The sequence below is a fragment of the Syngnathoides biaculeatus genome, chromosome 9, assembly GCF_019802595.1.
Source record: "Syngnathoides biaculeatus isolate LvHL_M chromosome 9, ASM1980259v1, whole genome shotgun sequence".
In the NCBI taxonomy this organism is placed as follows: domain Eukaryota; kingdom Metazoa; phylum Chordata; class Actinopteri; order Syngnathiformes; family Syngnathidae; genus Syngnathoides; species Syngnathoides biaculeatus.
In genome coordinates this window covers 6085270-6100756 of record NC_084648.1, presented here as the reverse complement: position 1 = coordinate 6100756, position 15487 = coordinate 6085270, and the positions used below count along the sequence as shown (strand labels likewise).

The 15487-nt window shown below is 38.4% G+C and overlaps 1 protein-coding gene across 6 annotated transcripts in view; it reads left to right on the top strand.

Moving 5' to 3' along the window:
- rptor (regulatory associated protein of MTOR, complex 1) overlaps positions 1–15487 on the top strand; it is a 128564-nt gene that overhangs the window by 44233 nt on the left and 68844 nt on the right. For 5 of the 6 annotated variants that reach the window (XM_061830276.1, XM_061830280.1, XM_061830281.1 and 2 more), the window contains exons 8-13: positions 1750–1809; positions 2671–2771; positions 4099–4243; positions 7710–7785; positions 9992–10093; positions 13852–13935. In XM_061830276.1, the coding sequence (XP_061686260.1) occupies positions 1750–1809; positions 2671–2771; positions 4099–4243; positions 7710–7785; positions 9992–10093; positions 13852–13935 (568 nt within the window). The remainder of the gene's footprint in view (positions 1–1749; positions 1810–2670; positions 2772–4098; positions 4244–7709; positions 7786–9991; positions 10094–13851; positions 13936–15487) is intronic. The other variant, XM_061830278.1, reaches the window with a different exon arrangement.

The window sequence follows — 15487 nt, the reverse complement described above, 5'->3', positions numbered from 1 at the left end:
GTTGTATATTGAATCTATTTTTGTTTCCAATCAAAAGATGAATGGGATCAGAATTTTAGCTTTTCCAATTTAGTACTTTGTCCACCGTTCAGCTTTCAGGTTCATAGCAATTGGCAATAATTGATAATAGCCATATCTCTGACTGAGCAGAAGAGTTGGTTCAATTAAGCACTTATAAGATGTATTACTGGTTTCAATTTGCTGTTGTGATTTGAATTGTCTGTGACTGGTCTTGTATATTTGAGTCCCATCCATGCTTTGAGAAGATAAAGCCATTGACGTCGGTTCTATCTTGTATTACAATAATCTCGATAATGAAATATTATGGAAACATAATTACTTGTTTAAATCTATTACATACTGTGTGTGCCCTGTGACTCACTTGCAACCAGTTCAAGGTGTAGTTCGCCTATTGTCCAAAGTTGGCTGGGATAGGCTCTAATACTCCTGTAACACTTGTAAAGATAAGCGACTTGGAAAATGGATGGATGTATGTAGTATATATTTATGTAGTATATATAGTGCGTATATATAATAGAAGATGCCTTTGGCACATTTTTTTTAAATATAACTTTTTTGGCCATCAGATATGACCGTAATACATCAAAAGGCACAAAAAATTATATAAATATTGTTATATAATAATAAACTGGCTTTTGGATTCATATATATTGTGCAGGATGACATCATTGTCAATTATCGGCTGATCAACTGTTACTGACTTTTTTTTTTTTAACCACCTCTACGTATATTTGGGGACACACTAATTAATATGATTAACATGGACCACGATCAAATCCAAGGTTTATGTTAGCATTAGTAATGACCAAAATTATGGTTTGATGTTGTAGTTACTACACCAATTTGGTGAAGATCTTTAACCAATACATATATATATATATATATATAGAGAGAGAGAGGAGAGAGAGAGAGAAGAGAGAGAGAGAGAGAGAGAGAGAGAGAGAGAGGAGAGAGAGAGAGAGAGAGAGAGAGAGAGAGAGAGAGAGAGAGAGAGAGAGAGAGAGAGATTTTTATATATCTTTTTTCAGTCACAGTTAAAAAAAAAAACCTTATTCAATCAGAATATGTAAGAGGTCACATTCTTTTTAATTAAGACATATTTATAGTTGGTTATTTTTTTGTGAAAAAGCAAGTTTCTTTCGGCTTGTCCCTTTCGGGGTCGCCAAAACTTAATAAAAAAACTTGTGGTGGTTGTATATAGTGTTCAATTCGTTTATAACGTCTCCCAAAAAAATTCCTGGAAGTAGCTCAAATTTGAGTAGGGAAAAGATGAACTCAGTTTTGAAATACCTCATTGCTGTTCCACACTGTAAAGTGTCAAAAGCTCATTGACACTGAAAGAGTACATGTAAAGCATCTCTTTGTGCTGGATGGTCTTTTCCCATTTTTGTTAGAGGTGGTCTAGTACATTTATTCAGCACTAAACCTGGCCTCATGCTGTTGTACGTATAATGCCACACACAAATGCTGTGTTACAGACTCTCAGTGACTCTGCTCGTCTGTCAAGAAAACCTGCTGTAACTTATAGTTAGCAGAGCAACTCTAAACAATACTACTACTGCTGTTAATACCATTACTATAGCTTAGCCAAATTAAAGTCGCTGAAGAAATTATCTGTAAAGTTATGAGTGTTTTAGATGGATGGCCTCACAGAAATAAAAGCTATATTGCCAAATTTAATACTTTTATTCATCACTCAACAACTCTGATTTCCTGTCTTTTTTTAAGGTTTTGTATGCAGAAGAGTGCCAAGTTGGTGCCAGGTGTGACATTAGACCTTATTGAGAAGTAAGTAATATGTTTAAAGCTACTACAGCTCTTCAAACATACACAATTGCAAGTAAAAGTGTGTGAACCTTTTGGAAATACTTAGATTTCTGCATAAATTTACTAAAGAAATTTGATCTGATTATCTAAGTCACAAGAATAAACAATTATGCAAAATAACATCCACCAAACAGTTATGTTTCTGTGCTTTTTTTTTGGGCACACCATGTAAACCCAAATTTGTGCATTTTTGGAGGAGTGTATCCTAACAGATTAAAAATATGAAAAGTGGTTTGTCAAAATTTTGATGATTTGTGATCTCTGATTTTGCATGTTTAAATACCGTGTCTGAAGCCAAGCGTAAACTCTGATGAATGTCCGAGACAGAGTAGTGAAAGTGAGATGAGAGGTAGGGTGGAGAACTTGTGCAAACATTTTTGAAATGCCAGAAACAAAAATGACCAGGACGTTTTCTATTCAGTAATGTAATTTTCGGCGGGAATCAAATTGGGCAATTCATGGACAACAACGATATGCAACACAGTACAGTGCTTCTGTAAATGTAATGTAAACTACGTTAAGTCTAAAATGTTCAAAAGTCTCATCTTGCAAAATGCTTCTGTTTTTTTCCTTAAAGGGCCTTCTGTCTCTTAATTCATAGTGTGTGAACAATTGTATATTCATACACGAATATTCAGTCCATTTGCACTCATCGTCTGTCCGTCTCACTGAATTCCAGCCCAAGTGCCTGTAAATGTAAATACCCTCAAATGTGTGTGGTGACAGTGTTGAGTGATTGCCACTTTGTTTTCTGATTCATCTTTGTGACATGTAGTGAGCTGCTGACACTGAGCCATCTGTGTTGTGTTATGTTGTGAGCAGGATCCCTGGCAGGCTAAACGACAGGCGCACTCCCCTTGGTGAACTCAATTGGATCTTCACAGCCATCACCGATACCATTGCCTGGAATGTGCTGCCCAGAGGTGAGTCCGTCCACGCATAAACAAACTTCTCGAGAATTTCAAATCAAGACCTCTTATAAAACAATAAATAGTAGTAAAGAAGTAGTAGAAGTTAACTGTGTTGAAGTATGAGTAATCCCTATTAGCTGAAAATGAAATGTTGCTGAAAAGGTTTTCTCATGTACCCAAATTAATTTTCATTGTGTGTATTGAGATGGGCAAAAGAACTGGAATAACACACTTACACCCTTTCTATCAAATATAGTTAGTTCTAGATCAGGGATGGCAAACTTAAATGATCCCGAGATTCGTACTGTATATCAACGTACTGTATGTTGTATCCACAGCAGCCTGGGCCACACAAGGAACATGCACTACCTAATTGACTTGTTTTTCTTTTTAATGAAAATCAAAAACATATAAAAGCGTGTTAAAATGAAAAATCAGTGATTCTATTGCCCAAAGTAATACTATTTACACTGATATGCATTCAAATTACAGACCTTGGTAGTGTAATACAAGGCAAAATTTAAACAAGGTCATAATTGGGACTAGCCAGAGAGATAACTATGGGTATCAGTTAGCCATACCTGATCTAAATATTTATTACTGGTGTTTTCGTTTTTCATACAGTGCACACAGTTAATTTCAATACCTCCCTGTCTTTTATGCAGCACACATCCACAGACACACTCACTCTCAGCTCCAGTAGCAATGTGACATGCTGATGGCTGCCAAAATCTTTTAAACCCCCCCAACCCCGGGCTCTCCTGATAATGAAGCAGCCCACGTCAGGGAGAATCCCAGTAATGAGGCTCTGCTTTACACCTCATTCAAATCACAGAGACTTTTGTCAAACATGAGCATAAAATATTTCTTGTGTAGCACACACAATCTTGATTGTACCCTAAAACAAATACCATAACTGTACTAAAAAGCCACAGAGTTGCATGAAATTGGTTTGGTCGCATCCTTTCATTTTCTACTAATTATACGGTTTATGGTAACAGGTGAGCTAAAGCCTCACATCATCAGACTTTCACACCTATGGGGAAACTTGGGCGATTTAATTAATATAACACACATTTTGGGCTGTAAAGTGTATGAGAGCCAGACTACATGGAAAAACCCACAGAAAAGCATGTTGGCCTATTGCTCCTATATTGGTCAATTAATGGGAATCAAAGAGAAACTAAATATTTTTTCCCTTGGAAATCTCTACCCACTCTTGTCAAAAAACATACACCTGGTGCACCCTCTTGCCTTTCCTTACGTATCAGAGGTAGTTTTCAAATTTCTTTATCCGATATCTTGTGTTAAATACCTCTTCTGTTCTGTCTGCATATAGACTTGTTCCAGAAGTTGTTTCGCCAGGACCTTCTGGTGGCCAGCTTATTCCGCAATTTCCTATTAGCAGAGAGGATAATGAGGTCATACAACTGTACACCAGTCAGCAGCCCTCGTTTGCCTCCAACCTACATGCATGCCATGTGGTAAGAAACACTTAACACAGCTCAGGTTTTAATGTTAAAATAATCCGGAAGGTGAAAAGAAGGCATCAATGTCCTCAGTCTGCACATCTTTTTTTTGTACTTTTTATAGTAGATGTCAAAATGCATTCTTGATTGGAGAAGTACAGATTGATACTATATACATTTGGTGATACTGCAGAGTAACTGTTTAAAGACCGTCCAGTCATGTAAATGCCACCAGCCAAAAGTTAATGCAGCTCATTTGTAAAATGACAAATGTACGCAAATGTGGATCAGCTAAACACTCTACAGGAAATGTGAACTCATTATGCAGTACAGTGCCTTTACTTTTTCAAAGATTATCAGTTGCAATGCTATGATGTACACTGGGTGTGGAAAGTATTCAGACACCCTTAAATTTTTCACTTCGTTATATCATGGCCATTTGCTAAAATAAGTTTAAGATATTTTTTCCCCTTATGAATGTACACACAGCACCTCATATTGACAGGAAAAAAATGAATAGTTGATTTTTTTGCAGTTATCAAAATTGAAAAATAATACACCACATAGCCAGATCCATTGCTGTGACACTCATATATTTAACTTGGGTGCTGCTTATTTCTTCTGCTCATCCTTGGGATCATTCTACACCTTCATTGGAGTCCAGTTGTGTTGGATCATACGGACTGGTCTTGATTAGGAGAGCCACACATCCTTCTATGTCAGACCAAATGAGAGTCATGAGGTTAAAGGAACTGCTTGAAGAGCTCAGGGAATTGTAGTAAGGCATAGATCGAGCCAACGTTACAAACGAATTTCTGCTGCACTTAAGCTTCCTAAGACCTCAGTGTGGTCTCCATAATCATTTAATGGAAGATATTTGGGAAGACCTGCTGGTCTGGTCAAACTGAGCATTTGGGGAAGAAGAGCCCTGGTGAGAGAGGTAGAGAAGAACTCAACGATCACCTTGGCTGAGCTCCAGAGAGGCAGTTGTGAGATGGGAGAGACTTCAAGAAATTCAACCCTCACTGCAGCCCTCCACCAGTCAGGGCTTGATGCCACAGTGGCTAAGCTTCTGCTTAGCGTGAGACATGAAAGCCTGCTTAGACATAGAATTCGACCAAGTACAGGGATATCCTGGATGAAATCCTTCTCCAGAGTTCTCAGGACTGACACCTGGTGTTGGAAGCTTTAATAATAGTCCCCTTTTTGATAGATGTCTCAAATGTTAATTTAACTTCAGCATGAGTCCCCCTCATATTATATCTAAGGCCAAGAAAACAGAGGCACTCCCCTCGTCATTGTACATTAACTTCAGTGTCTCTCCACACTGTGTAAGAAACAGCATTACCCATTAGCTAATTAACTAAAATAATCATGCGATTTCTGCCTTTACACAAATAGTTCTCCTGCTATTGTTTCTTCTCTCCAGTAAGTGCATCCCTGCAACCTCCCACTCATTATCTGTCTTGTATTGAGAAGCAAACAAAATGTTCTTACTCGTTCTGCCTTGTGAAGCAGATTGCTGTGTAACAAAATGGCATCTGATATTGTAAGGAATCCTGCTCTTGCCGTAGTTAATAATTTTACTTCTGGCTGAAAGTTGGAAGTAGTTTTGTGTGTGGATTACCCTGTCTGTGTTTATGGCAAGAACAACTGAGAGCTTTACTTCACTGCAGCACATGCAGTATTAAGACGCACAGAATAATGGCAGGGTGGTGCGGAAAGGAACGCTGATAGAACGATAAAATATTTGAAAGTGCCACAGATAAAAGGCCACTTCAGTATTAAAAGTGGTATCAGGAATGTTAGTTTGGAAGGACAATAAAAAGGCAATTAAACAATTTGGGGGTTGCTGATCAATGACGGTGCCCGCACATAGAGAGTAGTTGTTCAAATGGTGTTGAACTGGATAGAACAGAAATATTCAAGGCTGATTACTCCCCTGTGGACAGTTTCAGTGTGGGAGTGTGTACGAATGTGGGAGTGTGTGTTACTGCACCATTCTCTGCAGGCAACAGCGACAAGTGCTTAGTCAGCCACCAACTGCTCCCTTCCACTCTTCTGTTGACTGCTGTCCTCACTTCACACACACACACACACCACACACACACACACACACACACACACGCAGACAGGTTTTGGTGACGAGTTGCTCATTGATATTGGCAGCTATTACCTGAGTTAATGCTGTCATCACAAGTGATGCTGCATTCCCCTCCCTGTGAGCATGTCTTTGCTGCATTTCTGCCATCGCTATTTCATTTCATGCAACACTTTTAAGATGGAGCTCTTTTTACACAAATTCAGACTTATGAAAGCTACATTTTCCTGCCTTTTTGTCAGGGTTTTGTTATATTTTTCTTCCTGTAACTTTTGCACTTATTACAAGAAACTAACTCAAAACACATCACATATTGTCTTTCCCAAAGTTAAAGCTATGGAAACGCCTTTAATCTGTTCCAGCATCACCGAGAAACTCAACAAAAAAAAGTTTCTCTAATAGGGAAATGTTGCAGCATTTTCTGGTGGCCATTACTTAGTAAACGTGAGGGCAGTTTAATACAGTCATGCAGACACAGATGAAGAAGACTTTCACCAACTCATTGAGCTGCTATAATGTTACTAGTTATTTGTAGAGGATCAAGAATATATTTGCGCTTTTGTGTTAAGTTGTCTTCTTGTTTATCGATGGTTTATCGTACAATATCAGTCGCTTATAGCATTATAACATTGCCATACAGATGCTATTAGTTAGCCTATCGATGGCATTTTAAAAAAATTTCATCTTTTAGCATTAGGCAAAGCAGATTTAAGGCAAAACTCTGTGGTTGTTTTAAAAATGCAACATGTCTTTCGCTCGAATTTGAAAGCAAATGTCAACTGGGTGTAACGTTAAACCACTTGAAGGCTCTTTTTTCATTGTTCCGCATAAACATGTGCCAGTGAATCCTAGTGTACATCTTCATTCGTAAAACAAATAACGAGGTAGAGCATCCTCAACAGAAACCCAATTACCAGAATTCTTTTCCCAGTTTTTGCTTTGTTAGAATGTGTAATGTACATGCATTGTCACACATTAAAGTGATGCATCAGTAACGTACTATACTGTAGTGCACTATTCAAGTAAAAAACGTTAAGTCCCCATGTTGTTGAGCAGAGTATTGCAGCACAATGCATTGGTCAGCATCAATAAATTGACACTAACTCTTAATAATTTTGAGGTGAAAAGCTCCTTGGAGGGAGCACAGAAATAGCAAAGTGAAAACAGGGAGACAGACAGAATAGACGTGGAATAAGGGATACAAGTTGTGTTACATAACCTTATGAATTAGTTATGGTGACCACGAGTGAGCGCTCTGGTCTAAGACGTTAAAGGCTCCTTGCTGCCCTCTCTCGGCCCCTAGTTTGAAAATGTAAAGTACACAATTAGAGGCATGTGAAACGAGGAAATATGAAATAGAAGTGTGTCACCTCTCACCAGGCAAGCCTGGGATCTGGCTGTGGATATCTGTCTCTCTCAGCTGCCAACCATTATTGAGGAGGGCACTGCATTCAGGGTAAGTTTATGTGGTGCTTTTACAACACAAGACATAAACACATGTGTATCTATTATTTATATATATATCTATCATAAATCATTTTTCATTTGATTTGAATCACTTGTACGACTGCATCACTCATATTTGCTTCCTCCCTTTTACATATAGACAGACACAGCAACTGAAATAAGTTTTTAACACGTCACAATCTTTTGAAATAAATATATTTCCAAAGGCGCTTTTGACCTCAAAATTTCACTAGATGTTGGGAACAATCCAAGTAATCAATACATACAAAGAAAGAAGAATAAGATCAGGTGCAAAAAGGTATTGAAACCCAAGACAACACCAGTAAAACCATAGCTAAGCTTCTGAATATTCCAGTGAGCACGGATGAGACCATAATACGTCAGTGGAAAGCCAAACATACCACCCCAAATTTGCTTCGATCAGGTGCTCCTCCCAAGATTTCTCACATAAGTGTTCAAAGAATAATCATAAAAGATGTCCAAGACCAAGTCCAAAAACCACCTGTGGAGAGCTTAATTTATTTTTTTTAATTAGCAGTCACTGTTGTCAGGGCTTGTATGCATCCTCACTACACAAAACGCTATTGCTGGGGGAAAAAAAAAAAAAAGCATGTCAAAGCTTGTTTAAAGTTTGCTGAACAACATTTGGACAAGCCAGCTAAAGAAACGGAGAATAATGTCTAGTCTGATACGAGCAAAATTTAACTCTTTGGATGACATAATTTACATCATGGTTGCAGGAGAAATTACAACAAACCTCACCTTAAAAACACCACACCAAAAGTGAAGTTTGGACGTCGGAACATTATGGTCTGGGGCTGCTTTTCAGAAAATGATCCTGGTAAACCACGCATTAATGAAGGAAGGATGAATGGGCAAATGTATTAAAACATCCTTGACAAAAATTTGCTGTCATCTATGAGGATGATGAAAATGAAGAGGGTGGACATCCAAACACTGCCAAGGAAACTCCAAATTGGTTCCAAAGAAAAAAGTAAAGCTGCAAGAATGGCCCGGCCCATCACCCGACTTGAATCAAATTGAAAATCTATGAAAAGAACAGAAACTCAAGGTCCATAAAAGAAGCTCATGCAACCTTAAAAATCTGAAGACAGCTTCTGAGGAAGAATGGCTCAAAATATCAAATATCAATCACCTTCATGCTTTTGCATGTCACTGAGGTAATTACTTACTGATCATCTTTTGGATAAACTACAACTGACATTGAGACCAAAAAAAATGAGAAATCCATCTCACTGACCCAGTCCACAATTTTTTCATAACTTTCCAGAAGAGTGGGAACTTCTAGCTGCATATCGACACCAAATAGGGCAGGTTGAAAAGAAAGACGTTCGGGATGTTGCAGCTTACAAAATGGAGGCATTTTGATCTGGTCCTTTCCTGTCCTCCACTTGTATGAGGGCATTATATTCATTGCTCCCATGGGAACAGCGTTCCATCTTCATTTCTTTTTTTCCTCCTGCTTAGGTTGGAATCACTTTCCAGCATTGCAATTGAGCCTCTGAGGACTAATAAAGAGCATGGTCCCTTTCTCAACCCTTGAAAAGATGTTATCATTTCCCTCTGATGTGTGTTACCCATGTACCCAATGTGGTTAAAATTTTGATAGCATAAAATTGTCTTTCATATTCATTATCTTGCATTTAGCTTTCTAATAACTTGAAGATATTTACTATCATCCACTAATTATAAGATATCACGAGTCAATGCGGTGACCCCTGATGGGACGAGACGAAAGTCGCAAAATACATTAACAGAAACGCAATCTTTAAACTAATGTAGTGGATGTTTTTTCTTGTGTAGTAACTTATTAAGCTTTGATTATACACAGATCAATTTATCCTTCCTGCTGAAAGGCATTGATACTTCCCACTTGACATCCATCAACAGTGCTTAACTGCCGTAATTCCTGGTGCAGTATTAGCACTCTGCATGATCAAAACCCCTCCAGCAACCAATCAGTCAGGCACACTGCCATGGCAGCAGTGTGTTAGATACGGATAAGTTGATCATGATAGATCAGATTTTATGTCGTTACTGCAGTGCATTGTCACTCCCTGGTTTGTGTGTCAGGGTTGTTATGAAATGAAGATTTAGTCACTGCAGACTCGCTCTTTATGCATGGCTGTGTGTCTCTTGTCTTTCTTTGTCTGTGCGGATGTTTGTCTCCACAGCAGAGTCCTTTCTTCGTAGAACAGCTGACAGCATTTCAAGTGTGGTTGACAATGGGTGTAGAGAACCGGAATCCTCCTGAACAACTTCCCATTGTACTGCAGGTACATACTACCACACGATTACGCCTTCAATTCAAAGCATATAAATGACATAGACCTCTATCAAGGTGAAACATTTGTCCTAGATAAACATAGATATACTATTGATAAATGCTAAGATGTAAAAGTCACAAGAGCATCCACTGACCTAAAGCTTTCTATAGTCTGGAATCTAATCTGGACAGCATGTTGCCATTTCCAAAAAGTGTTGAAGATGATGAATAATGTATTGACACTCATACAGCAGTAGTAAATTTAAAGCTTCATTTTCTCAGAGGACTTTATTTGATTAATAATCCAAGTTTATCGCTCTAATATGCAACAGAGAGGAAGTCAAATCATCTCAACCCCAAATCTCGCCCTATTTAGACAGCTGAACAGGAAAAACAATGATAGCAATATTATTACATTTGTGTTGAGTATGGCGTTCTTGATGTCAGTAACCACCACAAAACTCAACACTGAACTTTTAAATAACTTAAACATCACACAGCCTTTAAGAGAACTAAATGGAAGTGCTTCCTTTCATGCTTATTTATATATTTTTGTGAAGACTTGCTGAGCATTTCAGCTTGATATCTAATGCCGGGTTAGGATGAGGCCATAAGTAACAAGAGGAATGTGCCACTGCCAGGACGCCATCACTTTAACAGATAGTCAAGTCAGCAATGGTGAAAATTGAGTTTAAACAGGCTTTATTTTTCCATTATACACAAGCAACCTCTTTAGCTCATGACTATTGCAACTTGATTGAACTCGTATATCAGCCGGAGTTCTCCACATAATGGGAAATTACCATTGCACCACACAATAACTGTACCTCTCTTTAAATCTCTCTCCTCAGAGGCTGATGAGTGTGGCAAGAGCAGGCTAATTTTCTTCATTAGAGCCCAGCAACAAAGAAAGACTGACAAGAACAGAGTGTCAGAGTTGTTCCTTATAGTTGTAACATATTTTTTTAAAGTCCCTAATTAGGGTCCAAGAACCTTTATGCTGTGCATCAATAGATTTTGCTCTCGTGTCCCACCAGCTTCTACAGTTGTGTTGTATTATATCACAGTGCAGTGGCCCTGTGTTGCTGTCCGTGTTGAATGGTAATTTTTTGATGACTAAGCCCTCTGGTAGCAGTTCTGCCAGGACTTGTTAAAAGCTGTAGAAAAAGCCAGACTGATTGGGTAGAACTACTTGGCGAGTGAAAGCAAATGCACACACAAGAGAGGATAGGAAGCAGCAGGAACTTTTAAGATTATGCAATATAATGTAGTCTAGTACTGCAATTTTAAGGCTGATTTAAGCTTCATGTTTAAGATTCAAATTTGATGGGCACAACCATTTCTCTTTCCTTTGAGGTACACCGCTATGACGTGGCAATAAAACGTAAGATTATTGTATAGAAATAACACCCACTTGCCACAATTTTGTCTATAATGTAGTAACTTAAACCTTAAAATCTAATGAATGAAATAAATACCGGTAACTGTACCGCAAACGGTCTTTACCAAGAGCCTCGATTACAAAGCCTCTCTCAGGGTGCATAGCCCCACAAGTAGTATCAATATCAAATTTCAACCACAATAATAAACACAATGATTGTGAGAGAAAAGAGTGTCTTTAATTTACTATACCAGATACATTTGAACTCCAAGTTGAGGTAAACTCAATGGCAAGGTCACATCTCAGACCTGGTCATCTCTAAGGATGTTAAAATTCTATTGATTGACACTATGTCTATTAAGAAAAGGTACATAAATTAGATTACTGCCATTAGGTTTTTGGAGACTGTAGGTGTGCTACAAACTGAATGCTAAGACAGTTGATGAATCTCCGGATTTTTTCACCTGGAAAATGACAAATGTCATGAACGCTGTCGCTCCTCTTAAAACTAAGAAAATCTTGAGGCGACCGAGAACACCATGGAGGAGCACAATGATGGTCAATACCTCTAAATCAACGTGTAGGAAAGCAGAACATAAATGGTGAAAAACAACTCCAAAATGACTTACCTCTACTGACAAAGTCAATGTAATTTTAGTCAAGATTTCGGGCCAGACACCAACACATTTTTCTGAAATCATCAGAACTTCAACAATTCTCACACTGTTTGATGTAGTTGTCAAGCGCCCCCCCCTCCCCCATGCAGGAAAAACTCTATTACCATATCAGAATTTAATATACAGTTGACCAAAAAAACTGTGGAGAAAATGGTTCAGCAGCTGAAACCATCAACGACTCAAAACCATCTGACTTTTTCAAAACTAGTGTGAAGTCTGTGCTATCTTATTTACAGCAAATAATCAATTGCTCACTTCTATCTGGCGAGTTTCGTAAAGCTCCTAAAGTACCTGCTGTTAAGCCCGTTCTAAAAAAAAAAACACGCGTTGGACACTTAAATGTTAGCAAGATGTAGACCCATCTTCAATCTCCCTTTCATAGCCAATATTGTTGGGAAAGTTATTTTTAATCAACTCAGCAATTTCTTGAATTTAAATGGACATTTTGACAAATTTCAAGCAGGTTTCCTAACTCATCACAGTCCAGAATCTGCTGTTATCAAAGTGCTATAAGCATATAAGCATATCATACATTGAATACTGACTCAGGAAAGGTGTCAATTTTGGTCTTGTTGTATCTCATTGGGGGTTTTGATACGGTACATCATAATATATAGATGACAGGTTGAAAACGTGGGTAGGACTATATGGAACAGGTCCTACCTGGAGGATGACTGATCCTGATGACACCTTTACTGTATATTATTCAGTGTCTCCAGATGACTACAATTCAATTGAGTTGTTGTGTCACTGTTAATGGTGCTAAATAACTGGATGAGCCCTAATTTTCTGCAACTGAACCACAACCAAACTGAGATAATTGTTTTCGGCAATAAAGAAAAGAGGATTGCCCTTAGTAAATACTTGGACTCACGATCTTCAAAGACTATGTCTAAAAACTCGGTGTTCTGATAGATTCTGACCTAACTTTCAACAAGCATATCAAATTAATGAGGAAAGCTGCCTTTTACCCTCTGAACAACATATCCAAAATGAGCTGATAATGATTTAAAACGAAATCAACCTTCTTATGGAACTGTGGATCAAAGAAAACAATGGCTTGAGTGGTGTTACTTACTGTTGTCCTGACTAAGCACGCACACGTATGCTGTTTATTTGGACCTGTACGTAAACCGGAAAAAGTCTTCCCCCGCCTCCTTTACTTGTGGTCATCACGCTCAGTAGGTTCATGTCACGGAGTATGCTAATAATACATTTTGTGTCGGCGGGCTGTGTGCATGTGTGTTTTCGCGCGTGTGTGCGCATGTGAGTTATGCGCCTATGTTCCTCCATATGCTTGTTCCCACGCACACTGTGGGACAGTCCCTCAGGAATGTTCATTCCTCACACAACACATTCTGTATACACACTGTTTAATGCAAAATGCTATAGAAACAAGAAGTACACTTTAGCACAAATAGCTTTCTTGAATACGTTTGCTTGTATTCTGTTTGGTTATTGCGTTGTATTGTCTGCCTGCAGTCAGACAAGATTTTTTTTTTCCCAAGTGATAATGTTATCCAAGAAGACACCCCCCTAAACATACAGTGAAAAGAAGTGTGGCCTTCGGCCAGCATGGTCGTTCTAGTGATGGGATAGCCATCTGTTTTACACCCCTGCCTCAACCTCTCTGCTATTCTTACAATCTCTCATCATGTTGTGTTACTCTGGAAGAAGCACAAATGATCACTGACCTCTGTTTTCTACAAGGTCCTCCTGAGCCAAGTGCATCGACTTCGGGCTCTGAACCTTCTTGGACGCTTTCTGGACCTTGGACCTTGGGCTGTCAGTCTGGTGTGTTCATCACCTACCATCTGTATTTTACTTTAATGAAATGGCATACAGTACATGTTGACTATTAATTTAAAAAGTTTTTTTTTTTATCACAGTTATAGCGACTGAACAAAATTAGTAGGTATATCGATGGGTATAGTTACAATGTACAGTATATAAAAAGTCTAAAGACCCATCTTCAAATGCCATTTTTTTTGGACTGTAAAAAAAAAATGGGACAAAGTAAATCATTTGAATACTCGTTTCCACTTTTAATATGATGTTTCAGCACTAAAACTCAATTGAGAAAATATGAATTATTTTCAGGAGGCACTATGGATCAGCGGGTAAAGCGTTGGTCTCACAGTTCTGAGGACCCGAGTTCGATGCCGGCCCTGCCTGTGGGGTGTTTGCATGTTCTCCCCGTGCCTACGTGGGTTTTTTACGAGCACTCCAGTTTCCTCCCACATCACAAAAACGTGCAACATTAATTGGACACTCTAAATTGGTAATAGGTGTGATTGTGAGTCCGACTGTTGTCTGTCTCCATGTGCCCTGCGTTTGGCTGGCAACCCCAATCCCCCGCCTCCTGTTTGTCAACAGCTGGGATAGGCTCCAGCACTCCCCGCTAGCCTCGTGAGGATAAGCGGCAAGAAAATGGATGGATGAATGAATTATTTTCAAGTGGGGAAATAAAAATAAATTGTAAAATAGTTCATGGTCTCTGAAGCAGAAAGGAGTGACTACATCACTGGAGATGTTATCTGAGAACGGGGTGAGATTGAAATTAGTTTATTATTGTTAATTATAAATATTTGGAATATAAGAACTTTTATTAGTTCTATTAAGGGAGAATTTCCATCATATCAGTAGCAATAGAGGATATTGGGAATATAAATATATACATGTATTAATAATAGCATGCCTAAGTAAACATTTAGTATGTAAGTACATTCATGCATAATTCACTTCTATCTATCAGCAAGTTGTTTGCAAAATAGAGTGCGAGTATTAATTAACTTTTGTGATCTGATTAATCTAATTTCAGACTTTTTTTCACACCATGATTGAAAACAGAATTGGTAAAGGCGAATCAATCCATAGACATTTTTACGATGGGATGTCAAAATCTCATCTCATTTGTTTCAGGCTGCAACTACATCCACCATGACAAGGTTGTTGACATGAAAACATTAAGATAAATTTCAACCAAATCTTGTCCATGATTTTTTGATAAATGTTATGACAAAATCAGTGACAAAGAGCATCTCAGTGGATTCCAACAACTTGACGCATTATAAGCAATGTCGACAAAATACTAGTCCACAAAAACATGCAAACTGGTTGGGCAAACTCTACTGTGATTTCCCCCTATTTGGAACAGACCGCGGTTTGGGACACAGCCACTCTAGTCTCCCAGTACATACACACACTCCTCTGCTCTTGCATTGTTGCACTGCCGTGTCAACCAAGACAACCCCATAACATTCAGGGCGTTTAAGGACTCTGTAATATGCACTCACTCAAATATATATTGTAAAAGTGAGGTCAATTCATTTATTTTTTTGTGGAG